At 60.1% G+C, this 18,823-nt stretch overlaps 3 protein-coding genes across 3 annotated transcripts; 2 read left to right on the forward strand and 1 right to left on the reverse strand.

The window, feature by feature from the left end:
* Positions 1 to 260: 260 nt before the first annotated feature.
* On the forward strand, positions 261 to 14,530 carry EHS24_007025 (uncharacterized protein; the record flags this gene model as incomplete). Its single annotated transcript, XM_028622407.1, has 9 exons — positions 261 to 372; positions 455 to 598; positions 639 to 2,215; positions 2,258 to 3,181; positions 3,228 to 3,407; positions 3,446 to 6,996; positions 7,043 to 13,509; positions 13,550 to 14,167; positions 14,268 to 14,530. The coding sequence occupies 9 exons, from the start codon at positions 261 to 263 to the stop codon at positions 14,528 to 14,530; spliced, it is 13,836 nt and encodes a 4,611-aa protein (XP_028477299.1).
* Positions 14,531 to 15,324: 794 nt separating this feature from the next.
* On the forward strand, positions 15,325 to 17,313 carry EHS24_007026 (uncharacterized protein; the record flags this gene model as incomplete). The annotated part of the gene is made up of 4 exons (XM_028622408.1): positions 15,325 to 15,395; positions 15,761 to 16,440; positions 16,549 to 16,985; positions 17,041 to 17,313. The coding sequence occupies 4 exons, from the start codon at positions 15,325 to 15,327 to the stop codon at positions 17,311 to 17,313; spliced, it is 1,461 nt and encodes a 486-aa protein (XP_028477300.1).
* Positions 17,314 to 17,571: 258 nt separating this feature from the next.
* On the reverse strand, positions 17,572 to 18,523 carry MET8 (Bifunctional dehydrogenase and ferrochelatase; the record flags this gene model as incomplete). Its single annotated transcript, XM_028622409.1, has 2 exons — positions 17,572 to 18,447; positions 18,506 to 18,523. The coding sequence occupies 2 exons, from the start codon at positions 18,521 to 18,523 to the stop codon at positions 17,572 to 17,574; spliced, it is 894 nt and encodes a 297-aa protein (XP_028477301.1).
* Between the last annotated feature and the right edge of the window lie 300 nt (positions 18,524 to 18,823).

Raw genomic sequence — 18,823 nt, forward strand, 5'->3', positions numbered from 1 at the left:
TCACCTGCCACAGGTTTCAGATTAGCTGGAGTTTGAAAACAAACCCGGACGAATACTAATGGAGGCCAAATGTCGCGGCTAATCGGCCATTTGTTTTGCCACCAGCGCCGAGCCCCTGTTGACGCTCTGACGCGTCCACGCGACGCCCAGGACGCCGGTACCGCAGACGTCCACTTGCGCAGGTCCCGCCATCCAACTTCTGTTTCTACCACTCTCACACCACCTTTCCACACCCAAACCAACCCAAACATCGACGTACCATGGCCTCTCCTTCGCATGACGAAGGCGAGGCCTTTGCCACCGCACACAGCGGTGCGCTCACCTTTGACGTCTCCGTGTTCCGGACCTACCTGGCCTCCCTCCTCCCACCAGGTCAGTGCGCACGATGGCGGGACTTGCTGGCAACACATGCACAGCTCGTCGCGGACGGAGCCAGAGCTGACGTGCACCACAGTAATGGCTGCTACGCGTCAGGAGCTCGAGCACGGGCTCTTTGACGACCCCAACTTTGACGAAAAGGCCCAGCGCTTTGCGTTCGACGCCGGCTGTCAGGTCGTCTATGTCACCAAGGAGCGTTACCTGGACGTCGATGAAGAAGGTAAGCACTGGAACTGTCCGAGCTGCTCAACTAACTGTAGACCAACCCATTTCTCGTATCGCGTACCAGCTCCATCTCCCCCCTACACCTCCTCACAGTGCGAATGTTCTCTCGACACTCGCTCTCATCAAGACGTCCCCGACGCTCGACTCGATGTTGCCCCTTGGCGCCCAGCTGCACTTTATGCAGCTCTCATCATCCGCTGCGCCCTTGCTTGTCGCCGACAGCGGCTTGGCCTCTGGCCCGCCTACCGTCATCTCTACCCCGACCTCCTCGCAGGCGACGCCGTATGACGGCCTCCACTCACTTGTCCACTGGGGTGTTGCTCCGTGGTTCGACTCGTATGTCGCGTCCAAGGGAAACCTCACGGACGGAACGACGGCTCCCAAGGGAAAGAAGGGACAGGACGCCCAGATGGGTGTTCCCGTCACCAAGAAGAAGTTCGCCGAGCTCGAGCTTTCGCTTCTCCATCTCAAGCAGAACGTGGAGATTCCAGAGGTCCACCTGTCCGTGCACCCTGCCATTCGCAAGGCTGTCGCTCAGTGCCAGGCCAATGGTCAGCGTCTCTCTGTCGATGCCGTCGAGCCCGCCTCGCTTCTCGCCGACCCAGCGTTCCTCAACAAGCTCCAGGCAGACGTCAACTCTTGGATCAAGGAGATTCAGACCGTCACCAAGCTGTCGCGTGATGTCTCGTCGGGCACCGCGTCCCAGGAGATCAACTTCTGGCTCAGCATGGAGCACGCTCTGGAGGGAATCGAGGCTCAGCTCAAGGGTGATGAGGTCACGCTCGCCCTCGACGTTCTCAAGCACGCCAAGCGTTTCCACGCCACCGTCAGCTTCATCGCTGATACCGGTATCAAGGAGGCTGCCGACCTTGTCCACAAGCACAACATTCTCATGAAGGACTTTCCCCTTGACGAGCTCCTTGCCGCTACCGACCTTGAGAAGATTCAGGAAGCAGTCTACCTTATCTTTGCCCACATCAACAAAAAGCTCAAGCTGTCTCCCTACCCCATCCGTGGCATCCTGCCCCTCGTCGAGGCTATCTCGTCCGACTTCAATGACCAGCTCCTCCGCGTCCTCGGCGCTCAGCGTCTCATGTACATGGACTACGGCAAGTTTGAGGACGTCATGAGCGTCACCGCCGAGGTCTTTTCGGCTTGGGACGAGAACATCAAGGACTTCACCAACGTAGCCCGCGAGGTGATGCGCAAGCGCCAAGAAAAGTTCATTTCCATCAAGATCAACCCAGCACACGCCAAGCTGCACGAGCGTATCACCTACCTCCGTGCATTCCGCCGCTCGCACGACCAGCTCCGCGTCATGACTAGCTCGACCCGCAACTTTAGCGGTCTTGGCAACGACATTCCCTTCGACATTGACATGGAGGAGGAGGTCCGCATCGCCTTCGACAGCGTCAAGAACGTCGACGTCCTTGACGTCACCCCCGAGGGTTCGGAGATCTGGTACACTGCCGAGGTTGCGTACAACGACCGCGTGGCGCGTATTGAGAACCAGATCATCTCGCGCCTCCGCGACAAGCTCGCGACCACCAAGACGGCCCAGGAAATGTTCCGCGTCTTCTCCAAGTTTAACACGCTCTTCGTCCGCCCAAAGGTAAGCTACCCACTTATTTCTGGCACGACCTAACAACACCAGATCCGCGGTGCCATCCAAGAGTACCAGACGCGTTTGATTGATTCAGTCAAGGATGACATTCGCGAGCTGCGTCAAAAGTTCACCGCCAACTACCGCCACTCACAGGCGTATCACATGTCGCAGCTCCGTGACCTCCCCTCTGTCTCAAGTGCCATCATTTGGGCGCGTCAGATCGAGCGCCAGCTCCTCACCTACATGAAACGCGTAGAGGACGTTCTCGGCCGCGGCTGGGAGAGCTATGCTGAGGGCCAGAAGCTCCAGGTAGAGTCTGCGTCGTTCCGTGCCAAGCTCGACACCAAGCCCCTGTACGACGCCTGGATTGCCGAGATTACGCGCCGCGGCAACTTGACCGTCAATGGCCGTCTGTTTGACATTATCCGCTCTCGCGCGACGGCTACCAGTGCCCAGGGCCAGCTGCAGCTCATCGTGCAGTTTGACCCTCAGGTCGTGGCTCTCTTCAAGGAAGTCCGCGCTCTCATCTGGCTCGGCTTCCCAGTGCCGCTCACCATCACCCACCGCGCCAAGGATGCCAAACGTGTTTACCCGCACGCTGTATCTCTCATGGAGTCTGTCCGGATGTACACCCAGACGCTGGACCTCATCGACCAGAACCCCGACATTGCCATCCTCCTCGCCAGCTACCGCAACCATGCGCAGCAGATGATCGGCCGCGGTATCAACATGCAGTGGGACCACCTTGTCAACGCGTATGATACCCACCGCTTCCTCCCCGGATCGGACAGCCGCGAGAGTCGTCACTTCGTTTACGTTCGCGAGTTTGCTAGCGTTGTCTCCCTCTTGCAGGACAAGTCCGCCGCGCTTATCGACATTTCCAAGGACATCTCGCGCATCGTCGAAGAGCTGGGCACCTGTGACTACCGCGCCGAGGCGTTCTCTGCGCTTCTTGGCCAAGTCCAGAAGACGGTTGGTTACTAAGTCGGAGATGTAACTGACAACCCAGATTGACCAGCTCAACCTTGAGGGCTACAGCAACCTCGACGCCTGGGTGTCCAAGTTGAACGAGCGTATCGACGTGGTCCTTAGCCGTCGTCTTGAGCAGGCTATTGGCACGTGGTGCGAAGAGTTTAGCAAGGCCGACGAGGCGCAGGACGGTGACCAAGAGACTACTTCTGCTGAAGAGGCCTCCAAGGTTAGTTATTTCGCATCCGGGTGATGGCTAACTGGCAGTCATCTGAACTCGCCATCAAGCCTCTCGTCTACGAGGTGCGCATCCGTAATCAGGTCATCTATCTGGACCCGCCTATCGAGCTTGCTCGCCAGGAGTGGCTCTCGCAATTCCAGTCCGCTTTGGGTGTCGTGTGCAACCTCAACTGCATCCGTAGCTCGCGTTACGAGATCAGCCTGCAGGTCGACGAGGCTACTGCTGAGGAGACGACGTACATGAGTCTCCTCACTTCGCGCACAGAGCTTCCCCTCGACAAGCCGCTCTCGCTCATTGAGCGCAAGGTTCAGACCGTCAGCGCCTATGTCGACAAGTGGCTCCAGTTCCAGTCGCTCTGGGACCTCGAGGCCGAGTACGTCTACGGCCGTCTTGGTGACTCGCTCGCCGATTGGGACCAACTCCTCTCGGATATTCGCCAAGCCCGCTCGACGTTTGACACCACCGACACGCGCAAGGACTTTGGCGTGTGTATCATCGACTACGCCAACGCACAGTCCAAGGTCAACGCCAAGTACGACTCGTGGCAGCGCGATCTGCTTGCCAAGTACGGCGCCAAGCTGGGTATGACCATGAAGGAGGTGTACGCCGCCATTCTCAAGGCCCGCACCGACCTCGAGTCGCACGCCATCGAGGGCAGTTCTACCGCCCAGGTCGTCTCTTTCATCACCTTTGTCCAGGACCTCAAGCGCAAGGTCGAGACCTGGGGTCCCGAGATTGAGCAGTTTTCCGCTGGTCAAAAAACCCTCGAACGCCAGCGCTACACTTTCCCCTCGGACTGGCTGTATGTCGACCAGATCCAGGGCGAATGGAGTGCCTTCTCTGAACTCCTTAAGCGCAAGGACGACTCGATCAAGGAGCAGGTCGCTGGCCTGCAGCTGAAGATTGTCGCCGAGGACAAGGTCGTCGACGGCCGCATCCGCGACTTTGTTGCCGAGTGGGAAGCCAACAAGCCCCTCCAGGGTAACATCAAGGCCGACATGGCGATCAACACGCTCAATGCGTTCGAGGCCCGTCTCACCCAGCTCCACGACGATTATGGTCTCATTTGCCGTGCCAAGGAGGCCCTCGATCTCGAGCAGTCCAAGGACGAGCGTCTCCAGCCCGTCACTGAGGAACTCCGTGACCTCAAGACTGTCTGGACTGCCCTCACAGGTATCTGGGGCCGTCTCAACCAGCTCCGTGAGATGCTGTGGTCGGCCGTCCAGCCCCGCAAGCTGCGCCAGGAACTCGACAGCATTCTCGCCTCGACTCGCGACCTGCCCAGTCGTATGCGCCAGTACGCCGCATTTGAGTTTGTACAGGAAACCGTCCGCTCGCTCCTCAAGTCGAACATTCTCATCAGCGAGCTCAAGTCGGAGGCGCTCCGTGAGCGCCACTGGTCCAAGCTCTATAAGGGTCTCCGCCTGCCTGCCGGCCACAATCCCCTGTCGATGACTCTTGGCCAGGTCTACGACCTCGACCTCCAAAAGAACCAGGTTGTCATCAAGGACATTGTCACCCAGGCCCAGGGTGAGATGGCTCTGGAGGAATTCCTCAGGCAGGTCCGCGAAACTTGGACTTCCTACACGCTTGACTTGGTAAACTACCAGAACAAGTGCCGCCTGATCAAGGGCTGGGACGAGCTGTTCAACAAGTGCGGCGAGCATCTCAACTCGCTGCAGGCCATGAAGCTCTCGCCTTACTACCGCGTCTTTGAGGAGGAGGCTGCGTCGTGGGAGGAGAAGCTCAACCGTGTGCATGTGCTGTTCGATGTCTGGATCGACGTCCAGCGTCAGTGGGTATACCTGGAGGGCATCTTCTCGGGATCGGCCGACATCAAGCACCTTCTCCCAGTCGAAAGCTCGCGTTTCCAGAACATCAACTCGGAGTTCCTCTCGGTCATGAAGAAGGTGTACAAGTCGCCGTTCGTTCTCGACGTGCTCAACATCCCGGGCATTCAGAAGAACCTGGAGCGACTCGCCGACCTTCTCACCAAAATCCAAAAGGCTCTCGGCGAGTACCTCGAAAAGGAGCGTTCGTCGTTCCCTCGCTTCTACTTTGTCGGTGACGAGGACCTGCTCGAAATTATCGGTAACAGCAAGGACATTCACCGTGTCATGAAGCACCTCAAAAAGATGTTTGCCGGTATCTCGATTCTCCACCTCGACGAGGAGGCTACCCAGATCCTGGCCTTTGCCTCGCGCGAGGGTGAAGAGGTTGCTTTCCGCCAGCCCATCATGCTCAAGGACTACCCCAAGATCAACGACTGGCTCGCCAAGATTGAGTCTGAGATGCGCCTCTCGCTCGCCGCTCTACTGTTCTCGGCGGTCAAGGACCTGAAAGAGATCTTCCGTGTGGACGCCGAACTCGTTCCCGAGGGACTTCTTCAATGGATCGGTGCCTTCCCTGCCCAGCTGGTAGTCTTGGCCGTCCAGATTGCTTGGACCGAACTCGTCGAGATGAGCATGACCAACAAGAACCTCAAGAGTGCCCTGGAGCTCGTGTCGCGCATGCTGGACCTCCTCGCCGACACTGTCCTGCAGGACATTCCCGTCCTTCAGCGCCGCAAGTGCGAGCACCTCATTACCGAGCTCGTTCACCAGCGTGACGCTATTCGTGCGCTCATTGCCTCGGGTACCAACACTGTTGACAGCTTCGACTGGCTGTACTACATGCGTTTCTACCTGAACGAATCCGTGGACGACCCGCTTGCTCGCCTCGAGGTCCGCATGGCCGACGCCGTCTTCCCTTACGGCTACGAGTACCTCGGTATCCCCGACCGCCTCGTCCAGACCCCGCTCACCGACCGCTGCTACCTCACTCTCACTCAGGCTCTCGACAACCAGCTCGGTGGCTCACCCTTCGGTCCTGCCGGTACCGGTAAGACCGAGTCGGTCAAGTCTCTTGGTGTGCAGCTTGGTCGCTTCGTCCTCGTTTTCTGCTGTGACGAGACATTCGACTTCCAGGCCATGGGCCGTATCTTTATTGGTCTCTGCCAAGTCGGCGCCTGGGGCTGCTTTGACGAGTTCAACCGTCTCGAGGAGCGTATCCTGTCGGCTGTCTCGCAGCAGGTCCAGAGCATCCAGCAGGGTCTCGCCTTGGCCGTCACCGACCCGGACGTCCAGGTCGAGCTTGTGGGCAAGAAGCTCAAGATCAACTCGCGTACCGGTATCTTCATCACCATGAACCCCGGCTATGCTGGTCGTTCCAACCTCCCTGACAACCTCAAGAAGCTCTTCCGTAGCATGGCCATGACGCGTCCCGACCAGGAGCTCATTGCCCAGGTGCTCCTCTTCTCCAAGGGCTTCCGCACGGCCGAAGTCCTTGCGTCCAAGATTGTCCCCTTCTTCAACCTCTGCTCGGAGCAGCTCTCTGCCCAGCCGCACTACGACTTTGGCCTGCGTGCCCTCAAATCGGTGCTTGCAAGCGCCGGTATCCTCAAGCGCGACCGTCACCTCAGCACTGCTGCCGATGACGACACCCCTGACGACATTACCGAGCAGCAGATCATGATCCAGAGTGTCATGGAGACAATTGTGCCCAAGCTTGTGGCCGACGATGTCCCTCTCCTTCGCGCGTGAGTAATGCGCGGAAGACAGTGATGAACAATGCTTACTGCTCAGCCTCGTCGAGGACGTCTTCCCTGGCGTCGCCTACGTCCCTGTCGACCTGAACATTCTCAAGGCCAAGATTTCCGAGGTCTGTGCCGAGCGCCGCCTCGTTGTTGGTGATGCCTGGCTCGACAAGGTCATCCAGCTGTACCAGATTCAAAACATCAGCCATGGTCTCATGATGGTTGGTCCTTCTGGTTCCGGAAAGTCGCAGGCCTGGCAGGTTCTGCTTGCCGCTCTCGAGCGCGTCGATGGTGTCGAGGGTGCCTCGTATGTCATCGACCCCAAGGCCATTGACAAGGAGGCCCTCTACGGTACCCTTGACCCGACAACGCGCGAGTGGAACGACGGTCTGTTCACCCACATTCTGCGCAAGATTGTGGACAATGTCCGCGGAGAGACTGCCAAGCGCCACTGGATCATCTTTGACGGCGATGTCGACCCCGAATGGGTTGAGAACCTCAACTCGGTCCTTGACGACAACAAGCTCCTCACGCTGCCCAACGGTGAACGTCTCAACCTCCCGCCCAACGTTCGCGTCATGTTCGAGGTTGAGCACCTCCGCTACGCCACTCTTGCCACTGTCTCTCGTTGCGGTATGATCTGGTTCAGCGAGGAGGTTATCGATGTCGACATGCTCTGCCGCCACCACCTGAACCTTCTCGCCACTGAGCCCATTAGCGCCAGTGACGAGGACGTTCTTGAGTACGGCGCCGACGCTGCGGCACAGCAGATGGAGACCCAGCGCGCTGTCGTGTCCATTCTCGAGCCCTTCTTTGCCTCTGATGGTCTTATCCACGGTGCCCTCGAGTTCGCGGCCAAGTCGGAGCACATCATGGACTTCACTGCGGTCCGTGCTATCAACACGCTCTTCTCGCTCCTCAAGGCCACCAGCCGCAACATTATCGAGTACAATGTCCGTCACAGCGACTTCCCTCTCCCGGCCGATAAGGTCGACGCCTACGTCAAGCGCCGTCTGTTGCTCAACGTCATTTGGTCGTTTGTCGGCGACAGCCGTCTCGAGCTTCGTGCCGAGCTTGGCGAGCAGCTTCGCCTCACCTCTGGTATCGAGACTCCCACCATGGTGCCCGGCACCTCCCTCATCGACTATGATGTCAACGTTGCCACTGCCGAGTGGATCTCGTGGCAGTCGCGTGTTCCCACCATCGAAGTTGAGACACACGCTATCACCTCGGCCGACGTGGTCATCCCCACCGTCGACACTGTTCGCCACGAGGAGGTGCTCTACAGCTGGCTGGCCGAACACAAGCCGCTCATCCTCTGTGGTCCTCCTGGTTCGGGTAAGACCATGACGCTCTTCAGCGCCCTCCGCAAGCTGAGCAACCTCGAGGTTGTCGGTCTCAACTTTTCAAGCGCCACCACTCCCGAGCTCATTCTCAAGACGTTTGAGCAGTACTGCGAGTACCGCAAGACCCCCAACGGCGTTGTTCTCGCCCCCACCCAGATCGGCCGCTGGCTTGTTGTCTTCTGCGACGAAATCAACCTGCCCGCGACGGACAAGTACGGTACTCAGCGCGTCATTTCGTTCATTCGACAGCTCATGGAGCGCAACGGCTTCTGGCGTTCGTCTGACCTTTCGTGGGTCACCCTCGAGCGTATCCAGTTTGTCGGCGCGTGCAACCCGCCCACCGACCCTGGCCGTGTCCCTCTCTCTCACCGTTTCATGCGCCACGCTCCCGTCGTCATGGTTGACTACCCCGGCGAGATTTCGCTCAAGCAGATCTACGGCACCTTTAACCGTGCGCTCCTCAAGGTCGTGCCCAACCTGCGTGGTCACTCGGACTCGCTTACCGACGCCATGGTCGCATTCTACATGGCCTCGCAGAAGCGGTTCACTGCCGACGTCCAGGCGCACTACATCTACTCGCCTCGTGAGCTCACCCGCTGGGCTCGTGGTATCTATGAGGCCATCAAGCCACTCGAGACCCTCTCGCTTGAGGGACTTGTGCGCGTTTGGGCACACGAAGGTCTTCGTCTCTTCCAGGACCGTCTCGTCGCTGAGAACGAGAAGAAGTGGACTGACGAGGTGCTCGACGAGACTGCCATCCGCCACTTCCCCAGCGCCAACGTCTCCGAGGCGCTCGTTCGCCCCATTCTCTACTCCAACTGGACCTCCAAGAACTACATTCCTGTCGATCGTGAGCAGTTGCGTGAATACACCAAGGCACGCCTCAAGGTCTTCCACGAGGAGGAGCTGGATGTTCCCCTCGTCCTGTTCAACGATGTGCTCGACCACGTCCTGCGTATCGACCGTGTGTTCCGCCAGATCCAGGGCCACTTGCTCCTTATCGGTGTCTCTGGTGGTGGTAAGACGACGCTGTCGCGCTTCGTGGCTTGGATGAACGGCCTGAGCATCTTCCAGATCAAGGTCTCAAACAAGTACACTGGTGCCGACTTTGACGACGACCTGCGCACTGTCCTCCGCCGCGCTGGTTGCAAGGGCGAGAAGATTTGTTTCATCATGGACGAGTCGAACGTTCTTGACGCCGGTTTCCTTGAACGCATGAACACGCTCCTTGCCAACGCCGAGGTTCCTGGTCTCTTTGAAGGCGACGAGCACGCCGCGCTCATGACCGCGTGTAAGGAGGGCTCGCAGCGTGACGGTCTCATGCTCGACTCTCACGAGGAGCTGTACCGCTGGTTCACTCAGCAGGTCGCTCGCAACCTCCACGTCGTGTTCACGATGAACCCTCCCGCCAACGGTCTTGCAACCCGTGCAGCCACCTCGCCTGCCCTGTTCAACCGTTGTGTTCTTGACTGGTTTGGTGACTGGTCCGACCAAGCGCTCTACCAGGTCGGCTACGAGTTCACGTCGACCCTCGATCTCGACTCGTCGACGGCCTACCATGCTCCCCAGCAGTTCCCTGTCGCCTACCGCGACCTTACGATCCCTCCCAACCATCGCCAGGCTGTCATCAACGCCATGGTCTACGTCCACCAGTCGATGCAGGCCATTACGGCCAAGCTCGCCAAGCGCCAGGGCAAGTACAACCACATCACGCCCCGCCACTTCCTGGACTTCATCAACCACTACGTCCGTCTCTTCACCGAGAAGAAGGAGGATCTCGAGGAGCAGCAGCGCCATCTCAACGTCGGTCTTGACAAGCTCCGCGCCACCGTCACACAGGTCGAGGAGCTGCGCCACAGCCTTGCTGCCAAACGCTCGCAACTCCAGTCCAAGAATGCCGAGGCCAACCTCAAGCTCCGCCAAATGGTCGCCGATCAGCAGGAGGCTGAGGCCAAGAAGGCTGCGTCGGTTGAGATTCGCGCAGCGCTTGAAGAACAGGACGCGTACATTCAGCAGCGTTCGGAGATTGTCCGTGAGGACCTTGCTCAGGCCGAGCCCGCCGTGCTTGATGCCCTCGCCGCCGTCAGCAACATCAAGAAGCAGCACCTGTCCGAAGTGCGTTCAATGGCAAACCCTCCCGAGGCCGTCAAGATGGCCATGGAGTCGGCGTGCACGGTGCTTGGTCATCAGGTCGAAAACTGGAAGTCGGTGCAGAGCATCATCCGTCGCGACGACTTTATCTCGAGCATCCAGAACTTTGACACTCAAAAGATGACCAAGACCATTCGCGACCGCATGATGCGCGAGTACATCAGCCGCCCGGCCTTCAACTTTGAGACTGTCAACCGCGCCTCGCGCGCATGTGGTCCCCTCGTGCAGTGGGTGATTGCCCAGGTTCGCTTCTCGGAGATTCTCGACAAGGTTGCGCCTCTTCGCGAGGAGGTTGCTTCGCTCGAGGAGCAGGCCGAGACCACCAAGCAGCAGGCGGCGATTGTTGAGGAGACTGTTGCTGAGCTCGAAGACTCGATTGCCGGTTACAAGGAAGAGTACGCTCTCCTTATTTCCGAGACTCAGTCGATCAAGAGCGAGATGGACCGTGTCCAGAGCAAGGTGGACCGCAGCATGACGCTACTCCAGAGCCTGTCCTCTGAGCAGTCGCGTTGGGACGCTGGCAGCAAGACATTCGAGACCGAGATGGGCACCATTGTCGGCGACGTCCTCATTTCGGCCGCGTTCCTCGCCTACTCGGGCTTCTTCGACCAGCACTACCGCGACACCATGCGCAACACCTGGATGGAGCACCTGTCCGAGGCCAGTATCCGATTCAAGACCGACCTCGCTCTGGCCGAGTTCTTGTCCACAGCGGACGAGCGTCTCGCGTGGCAGTCCAACTCGCTGCCTGCCGACAGCCTGTGTGTCGAGAATGCGGTCATGCTCAAGCGATACAACCGCTACCCTCTCATTGTTGACCCCACGGGCCAGGCGACCGCGTTCCTGCAGAACGAGTACCGCGACCGCAAGATTACCGTCACCAGCTTCCTGGACGAGGCATTCCTCAAGAACCTCGAGAGTGCTCTGCGTTTCGGAAACCCGCTGCTCATCCAGGACGTCGAGAACCTCGACCCCATTCTCAACTCGGTTCTCAACCGCGAGCTTCGCCGTACCGGTGGTCGTGTGCTCATCCGCATTGGTAACCAGGACATTGACTTTTCGCCGTCGTTCACGATGTTCCTCTCTACGCGCGACCCGTCTGTTGAGTTCTCGCCGGACATCTGCTCGCGTGTCACCTTTGTCAACTTTACCATGACCCGTGGCTCGCTTCAGACACAGGCTCTTGACAAGGTCCTCAAGGTCGAGCGCCCCGAGATCGACCAGAAGCGTACCGACCTGATGAAGCTCCAAGGCGAGTTCCGTCTCCGTCTGCGCCACCTCGAGCGTGCGCTCCTGCAGGCTCTCAACGAGTCGACTGGCAGCATTCTCGACGACGACAAGGTCATCGAGACCCTTGAAGTGCTCAAGAAGGAGGCCGCCGAGGTCACACGCAAGGTCGAGGACACGGACGTTGTGATGAAGGAGGTCGAGAACGTCACTGCCGAGTACCTGCCTCTTGCTTCGGCGTGTAGCAGCATCTACTTTACACTCGAGCAGCTTGCGACTGTCAACCACTTTTACCAGTTCTCGCTCGACTACTTCCTTGACATCTTTGACTATGTCCTCCACCACAACCCGAACCTCAAGGGCGTCACCGACCTCGACGCGCGCAAGGACACGCTCCTCAACGACCTCTTCCTCGTCACCTACCGCCGTACGTCTCGTTCGCTCTTGCATGCCGACTACATGGTTCTGGCCACGACCCTCGCCAAGCTCCGCATTTCGCGTGGTGACTTTGGCAGCGCACTCCAGGACGAGATTGACACTCTACTCGAGGTTCCCTCGGGCCAGGATGGTGACCATGCGCACGTTACTCTTGAGCAACGCCGTATCCTCGACAGCCACCTTGGCCATGAGACAAGCAAGGCCCTCGAGGCCCACATCGCGTCCAATGCTGCCGAGTGGCTGGCCTTCATGTCGTCCCCCGAGGCCGAGCGCAATGTACCCTGGGCATGGGCGGAGGCGGACAATATTATCACCGCTGCCCGCCGTCTCGTCCTCGTCAAGCTGTTCCGCCCCGACCGCATGGTCCAGGCTCTGGCGCAGTTTGCCGACAAGGCCTTTGACACCGACCTCGCATCGCAGTCCGAGTACGACTTGGGCGACATTGTCCAGAACCAGGTCAAGCCCACCAACCCGCTGGCCCTGGCCTCGGCGCCTGGCTATGATGCCTCGTACCGCATCGAGAACCTCTGCCGCACCCTCGGTGTCAAGTGGACTTCGGTGGCCATGGGTTCCGTCGAAGGCTTCACCCTCGCGGACCAGGCAATCGCCAATGCTGCCCGTACTGGCTCTTGGGTGCTACTCAAGAACGTTCACCTTGCCCCCGGATGGCTCGCCCAGCTCGAGAAGCGTCTCCACAGCTTATCGCCCGCCATGGGCTTCCGCCTCTTCCTCACGATGGAGACCAACCCGGTCATCCCGGTCAACATTCTTCGCCAGTCGCGCATTATCATGAACGAGCCTCCCCCCGGTATCCGTGCCAACCTGCTCGACACGCTGCGTGGTCTGCCCACGGCCCGCCTCTCCACTGGCCCTGCCGAAAAGGCTCGTCTGCTCTTCCTCCTCGCATGGCTCCACGCCGTCGTCCAGGAGCGTCTGCGCTACCTGCCCCTCGGCTGGTCCAAGAGCTACGAGTTTAACGACTCGGACTTTGACGCCGCTTTCAAGACGATCGACTCTTGGATCAACTCGCTCGCCAAGGGCAAGGCGAACGTTGACCCGGGACAAATTCCTTGGGTTGCCCTGCGTACCCTCATCAAGCAGGCCGTGTATGGTGGTCGCGTCGACTCGGACTATGACCAGCGTGTCCTCGATGCGTTTGTCGACGCCATCTTCACGCCTCGCGCTTATGACCCGGACTTTGCTCTCGTCAACCTTCCCGAGAACCCCCTCATCGTCCCCGACGGCACGCAGATGTCCCAGTTCATTGCCTGGGCCCACGCCCTCCCCGAGAACGAGCCGCCTTCGTGGCTCAGCCTGCCTGGTACCGCCGAGCGCGTCATTGCCGCTGCCCAGGGTGAGTCGCCACGCTGCTTTGGATTGGAACTGACATTCAGGTAACGCGACGGTCGTCAAGCTTCGCAAGATGCGCACGACTGACGATGACGAGGACGACATCAATCCGACTGTCGCTGCCAACGAAGGCCGCCCGGCCTGGATGACCACCCTCAAGGCCAACGCCGAGGAGTGGCTGGAGGCGCTGCCCAAGACCCTTTCGACGCCGCCCACAGTGTTGGACCCCCTGTCGCGTTTCTTTGGCCGCGAGGCATGGACTGGCCGTCTCCTGCTCCAACGTGTGCGCAAGGACCTCTCGGACCTGGTCCATGTGTGCGACGGCAGCATGAAGCAGACCAACGAGCTTCGTGCGCTGCTCACGGACCTGAACCGTGGCAACGTGCCGCCACACTGGGCCAAGTTCAAGATGCCGCGTGGTACCTCTGTCAACCAGTACATTGCCGACCTCGTTGCTCGTCTTGCTCAACTGGAACGAATTGCAACCCAGGGTGCTACCGGCGGCAACGGCATTTGGCTCGGTGGCCTGTTCCAGCCCGAGGCATACATTACCGCCACTCGCCAAGCCGCGGCGCACGCCCAAGGGTGGTCGCTCGAACAGCTGGCCCTTAGTCTCAAGATTGAAGAACCTACCGCTGTCGCGGACGGATTCGTTATTGAAGGTGAGAGTGCCTTGCTGTGCATCATCCGAGACGACCAACTGTCGGTCGGCAGGAACGCGGCTAGAAAAAGCAGAAAGACCAAAGTGCTGACATTCGACAGGGCTCAAGCTTCACGGTGCCTCTTGGGGCGAGGGCAAGATTGTTCTCAACGACGGCCAGGTCGTCGCACTTGGTCCATCGCAGCTCGTGTGGACTCGTCGGGACATGGGTGAAACGCTGTCCGCTGCCGCGGAGGCCGGTACGGTCAACCTGCCCGTGTACCTGAACGGTGACCGGTCAGAGGTGCTGTTCAGTGCCGACCTGGTGGCCGACGTGGCGGGATCGGTTGTGGCCGAACGCGGCGCCTGTGTGACGGCAGTGTAGACCAGACATGTACCAGAGCAGTGGCGACGGGGATCGTGCTCCTGCGGTGATGACAAGAGATTCCGAGGTTTTGGCAAACGAAGGGACCAGGCTGTTCCCTGCGGCCTGCGGGCTACCTTTTTGGTATGGCGTCTTGTGCTCAGTCAGGGAACACTACTATGTGCAATGACCGGGTGTGTACAGAGAGGGTTCTTGCGCGGGGTAAGGGGGGAAGTGCATGCATGCAGCAGCGAGCGAGCGAAGCACAGAGATGCAGACAGAGATCCAGAGACAGCGCGCGCGGAGACGTCGGACATGGCAGAACCGGCCCCGTTCGCCCATAGAGGCAATTCGCCCCCCCACCCGTGGAATGCCGTTGCGGTTCATCTTTCGAGCCGCGTTGGAGTCGGAGATAGTAGAGTAAGCTGGCACAAGAGGAACAGTCAGTCACCCCGTGCTCTGTCCGGTTCTTCGTTGCTGTCACCCACTCTCTGTCACTGTCTATCTCACTCCCCCCTCCCCGTCTCTTGCTCTTTGCCACCAGCCCCGACGCCGTGCTCGTCACCAGCTGAGCCGCATCGACCCCTCCTGTCCCCCTCCCTCTTCCCCAGCAGATCCCCCGCCCGCGCACCCCACCCGGCGCCCGCACACTCCACTTGTCCGTGTCGGAACATCGGGACCTGCCTCGACGTTTGTTGCCGCAAACAACATACCCCGCTGCTCGCGCGACCCGCTAGTGTGCACACCCCACCTTTTTCATTCCTCCTCTTTTCTCGTCGACCTGCCTGCCAACTTCTACACCTATGGCCCCCATCATGAACTCGGGGTACAAGGGCCCAGCGCCGGTGCTGCCCGCCATGGGCCTGCACAGCTTCCATGCCGACTCGTGAGTTATGACTGACTAAGGCCAATTAAGGGGTGGAGCGAGTCGACAGCCCCTCCCCGGGGGAGCTGGTTTCCCGCTAGGCCTGCGTGGACTGTGGGGGAGAAGGAGGCCAAAGCGATGGCGACGAGAGGGCGCCGAGTATGCTACTCTGCTCATCTCCTTGCCTCTCTTCACCATTGCTTTTGCACTCCGCAAAGACTGCGTCGGTGGATCAAGTCCGCTCCGCTTTCACCGCACCTTCACTTTACCGCACACCGCGCGGGTTGGTATTTCCGCCCGCAACTCTCTCTCCTCCCGCGCCGCCACTTGGCCACCCAGCCTTCGCGTTTGCCCACGTCAACAGTTGCTGACTGAACCCCTCCCAGCCCACCATTTGCTGGCGCCGGTATGCCCTCCCTCGAGCCTGACCATCTCTCGCTCGCCGACGCCGTGACCTCGGGACTGAACGCCTCCGACGACCCGGACGCACCGTACTTTGACGACGAGACAGCCGACGCCGAGTTGAGTCGCGCACGTTCGCGCCGTCTCGTCAGCGGCTACCGTTTCGGCAACCCTCCCTCCCCTGTCGTTGGTGTTCGTCGCGCGGTCGACGCTGCGGCTCTGGACGCGGACGTGGAGGTCAACGACCCCGAGGAGGTGGAGGGCGTTGCGCCCAGTAACGACAGCGACAGCCCTCCCCTGACGGAGCCCGAGGCGAGCCCCGTCGTCGAAACCGAGGAGATTGGCGATGTCGTCGAGGGCGTCCAGTCGCTCGACCTCCCCGCCTCGACTTCGGCCGTAACTGTCAACGCCGTCTCGCCTGAGTCGACGGGCGGCTCCACGTCGGCCTCTAGGCTGCCGGGACCGCTCGCTGCGCCGCTGCACAAGGCCACGGCTGCTCGCAGGCGCTCTGAGCGGTCGCGCTTTGACGCTTTGACAGGGCTGCATGACGGCGAGGCGGACGCGGACGCCAGCGCCCCGCTGGCCGAGCAGGGCAGCGAGGCCTACCTCAAGGGCGAGGCCCCGTATGCGTTCCCCAAGCACAGGCTGCGCAAGACCATGAAGGGTGAGTTTCCAGGCCTTGGGCGCATGTGTCAAATGGACGACTTGTGCCGACATCTGGGGCACGTTGCGCACCACCAGCATCATGACAGTGTTTGCTGACAGACAACAGACGAGTCCAAGATCCCCCTGGTCATCGTTGCGTGTGGTTCGTTCTCGCCCCCAACGTACCTCCACCTGCGTATGTTCGAGATGGCAAAGGACGAGATCCTCGAGTCGCAGACGTACGAGATCATGGCCGGCTACTACTCGCCCGTGTCGAGCTACTACAAAAAGGCCGGCCTCGCACCTGCCATCGACCGTGTGCGCATGTGCGAGCTTGCCGTCGAGCACACTAGTACCTGGCTCATGGTCGACCCATGGGAGGCTGGTCAGCCAGAGTACCAGCGTACAGCCATCGTCTTGGACCACTTTGAGGAAATGTGCAATGGCGACGCTAGCGGCGTGCACATGTCGGACGGCACAAGGCGGAAGTACAAGATCATGCTGCTTGCCGGCGGCGACTTGATTGAGAGTTTCGGCGAGCCTGGCGTGTGGAGCGAACCTGACGTGAGTTGAGCCAGGCTGCATAGATGGTACCCCAACTGACGTGACCCTTTTCCAGCTGCACATCATTCTCGGACGCTTCGGTTGTCTCATTGTCGAGCGCGCAGGTTCGGACGTGTGGGCGTTCCTCCTCAGCCACGACATTCTATACCACCACCGACGCAACGTGATAGTCATCAAACAGCTCATCTACAACGACATTTCATCAACAAAGGTCCGCCTGTTTGTGCGCCGCGGTATGAGCATCAAGTACTTGCTTCCCAACTCGGTGATCCAGTACATTCACGAGCACAAGCTGTACCGCGAGCCGGATAGGAAGCCGCTCAAGTAGACGTGGCGTGGCTTTTTCTCTAGGGTATTGGGATGATGGGTTGGAGGAGGATGAGGCGTTCAGTCATCACTTGTAGACGATTGTATCACCACGAGCTAGAGCATCTGGAACAGACAACTGCTGCAGGGAGCACCCGTTGCTTCAAAGGACACACCGAAGGTTGATGAAGACTGATGGTCGATTATGAAGACACAGGATCTGGGGCGGAGCCAGAGTGCGATACGGTCATACATGCTCTCTATATCTGGAACCTAGACACTAACGGCGCACACGGTCGACCCAAGCAACACCTACGGCGGCACCAGCGACAAACGCAGCAAGTGTAGGCAGCCAGGCAGGAGCGGCGCGCACGACATCACCCACCAAGGCCTTGACGCCGCCGGGGGCCGCGCCGACGTCCCCGGGACGAAGGACCTTGTGCTGCTCCCACCCATCGTCCAGCAACTGCCTGCGCACCTCGGGGTCCTTCATCGCACCCATCTGGTCGAGACGCCACGCATCGCAGGTATCGATCATCCACCTCATGCGGCGCTTACTCAACGCACCACCGACACCGGGGGCACGCTGACGAAGCTCGGTACGGAGGGCGCCCACGCCGGCGATGGCGTCCTCGACGTCGGCGGGGATGGCGTTGGCGACGGTGTCGCGCACAATGACGGCGACCTTTGGGCCAGCACCAGACGTGCTCACCATGACTTGCAGCGGGCCACGGCGGACCTGGGCGCCAAAGTAAAAGTCGCACTCGGGGGGCACGTCGGCGACGTTGACGGGTGTGCGGGCCGTACGGGCGGCGGTGCACACTGCCTGGGAGAGCTGCACATCGTCGACGGCAGTGAGGACCATGTCAAAGTCTCCCACTGGCAGCTCCTTGTCGGCTGCCATCTCCTCTGGCGTCGCCGCGTCGGGGTTGCCGTACCCGCGCTCGTGCCAGGTGAGGTGCTCGGGTTCGGTGGCGACGCGGTGCGCGATGGACGGCTCGAGCGGTGCGGGGGACACGAGCGTGACGTGCGCGCCCGACTCGAGGAGGAAGCCCAGGCGCGAGGCGGCAACGACGCCGCCGCCGATGAGGAGGACGCGCTTGCCCTCGAGACGCCAGGCGAGGAGGAGCGATGCGCCGCGCTTGATCTCGGGGTACTGCAGAACCGTGTCAGCGGGGCGGGCACCACGCATCATGAGTGGAGTGGGTGCTCACAGTCTTGGTCTCGGACATGGTGTGGAGTGGGCTGTTGTACAGTATATTATGTTGTGTGTCCGTCATTCATGCCGTTGCCGCCGCCGCCGTCCTGCCAGTCCCAGTCGCCGCGGATCGCAGCCGGGCCGATGCGGGGTGATGGACGGGGGACGAGTCGAAAATATCGCCTCCGTCCCGAATTCTGTAATGAGATCTTCTGGCGTCATCTCAATCCATCTCACCCTCTCCTCTTCCGAAAAAGCAAAACAGCATCGATACCAAAATGGGCTACACTCTTGGCGTTCTTGGTGCGTACGAGCGTGCGTACGAGCGTGCAGG

This window comes from Apiotrichum porosum, assembly GCF_003942205.1.
Source record: "Apiotrichum porosum strain DSM 27194 chromosome Unknown scaffold_4, whole genome shotgun sequence".
Taxonomy (NCBI): domain Eukaryota; kingdom Fungi; phylum Basidiomycota; class Tremellomycetes; order Trichosporonales; family Trichosporonaceae; genus Apiotrichum; species Apiotrichum porosum.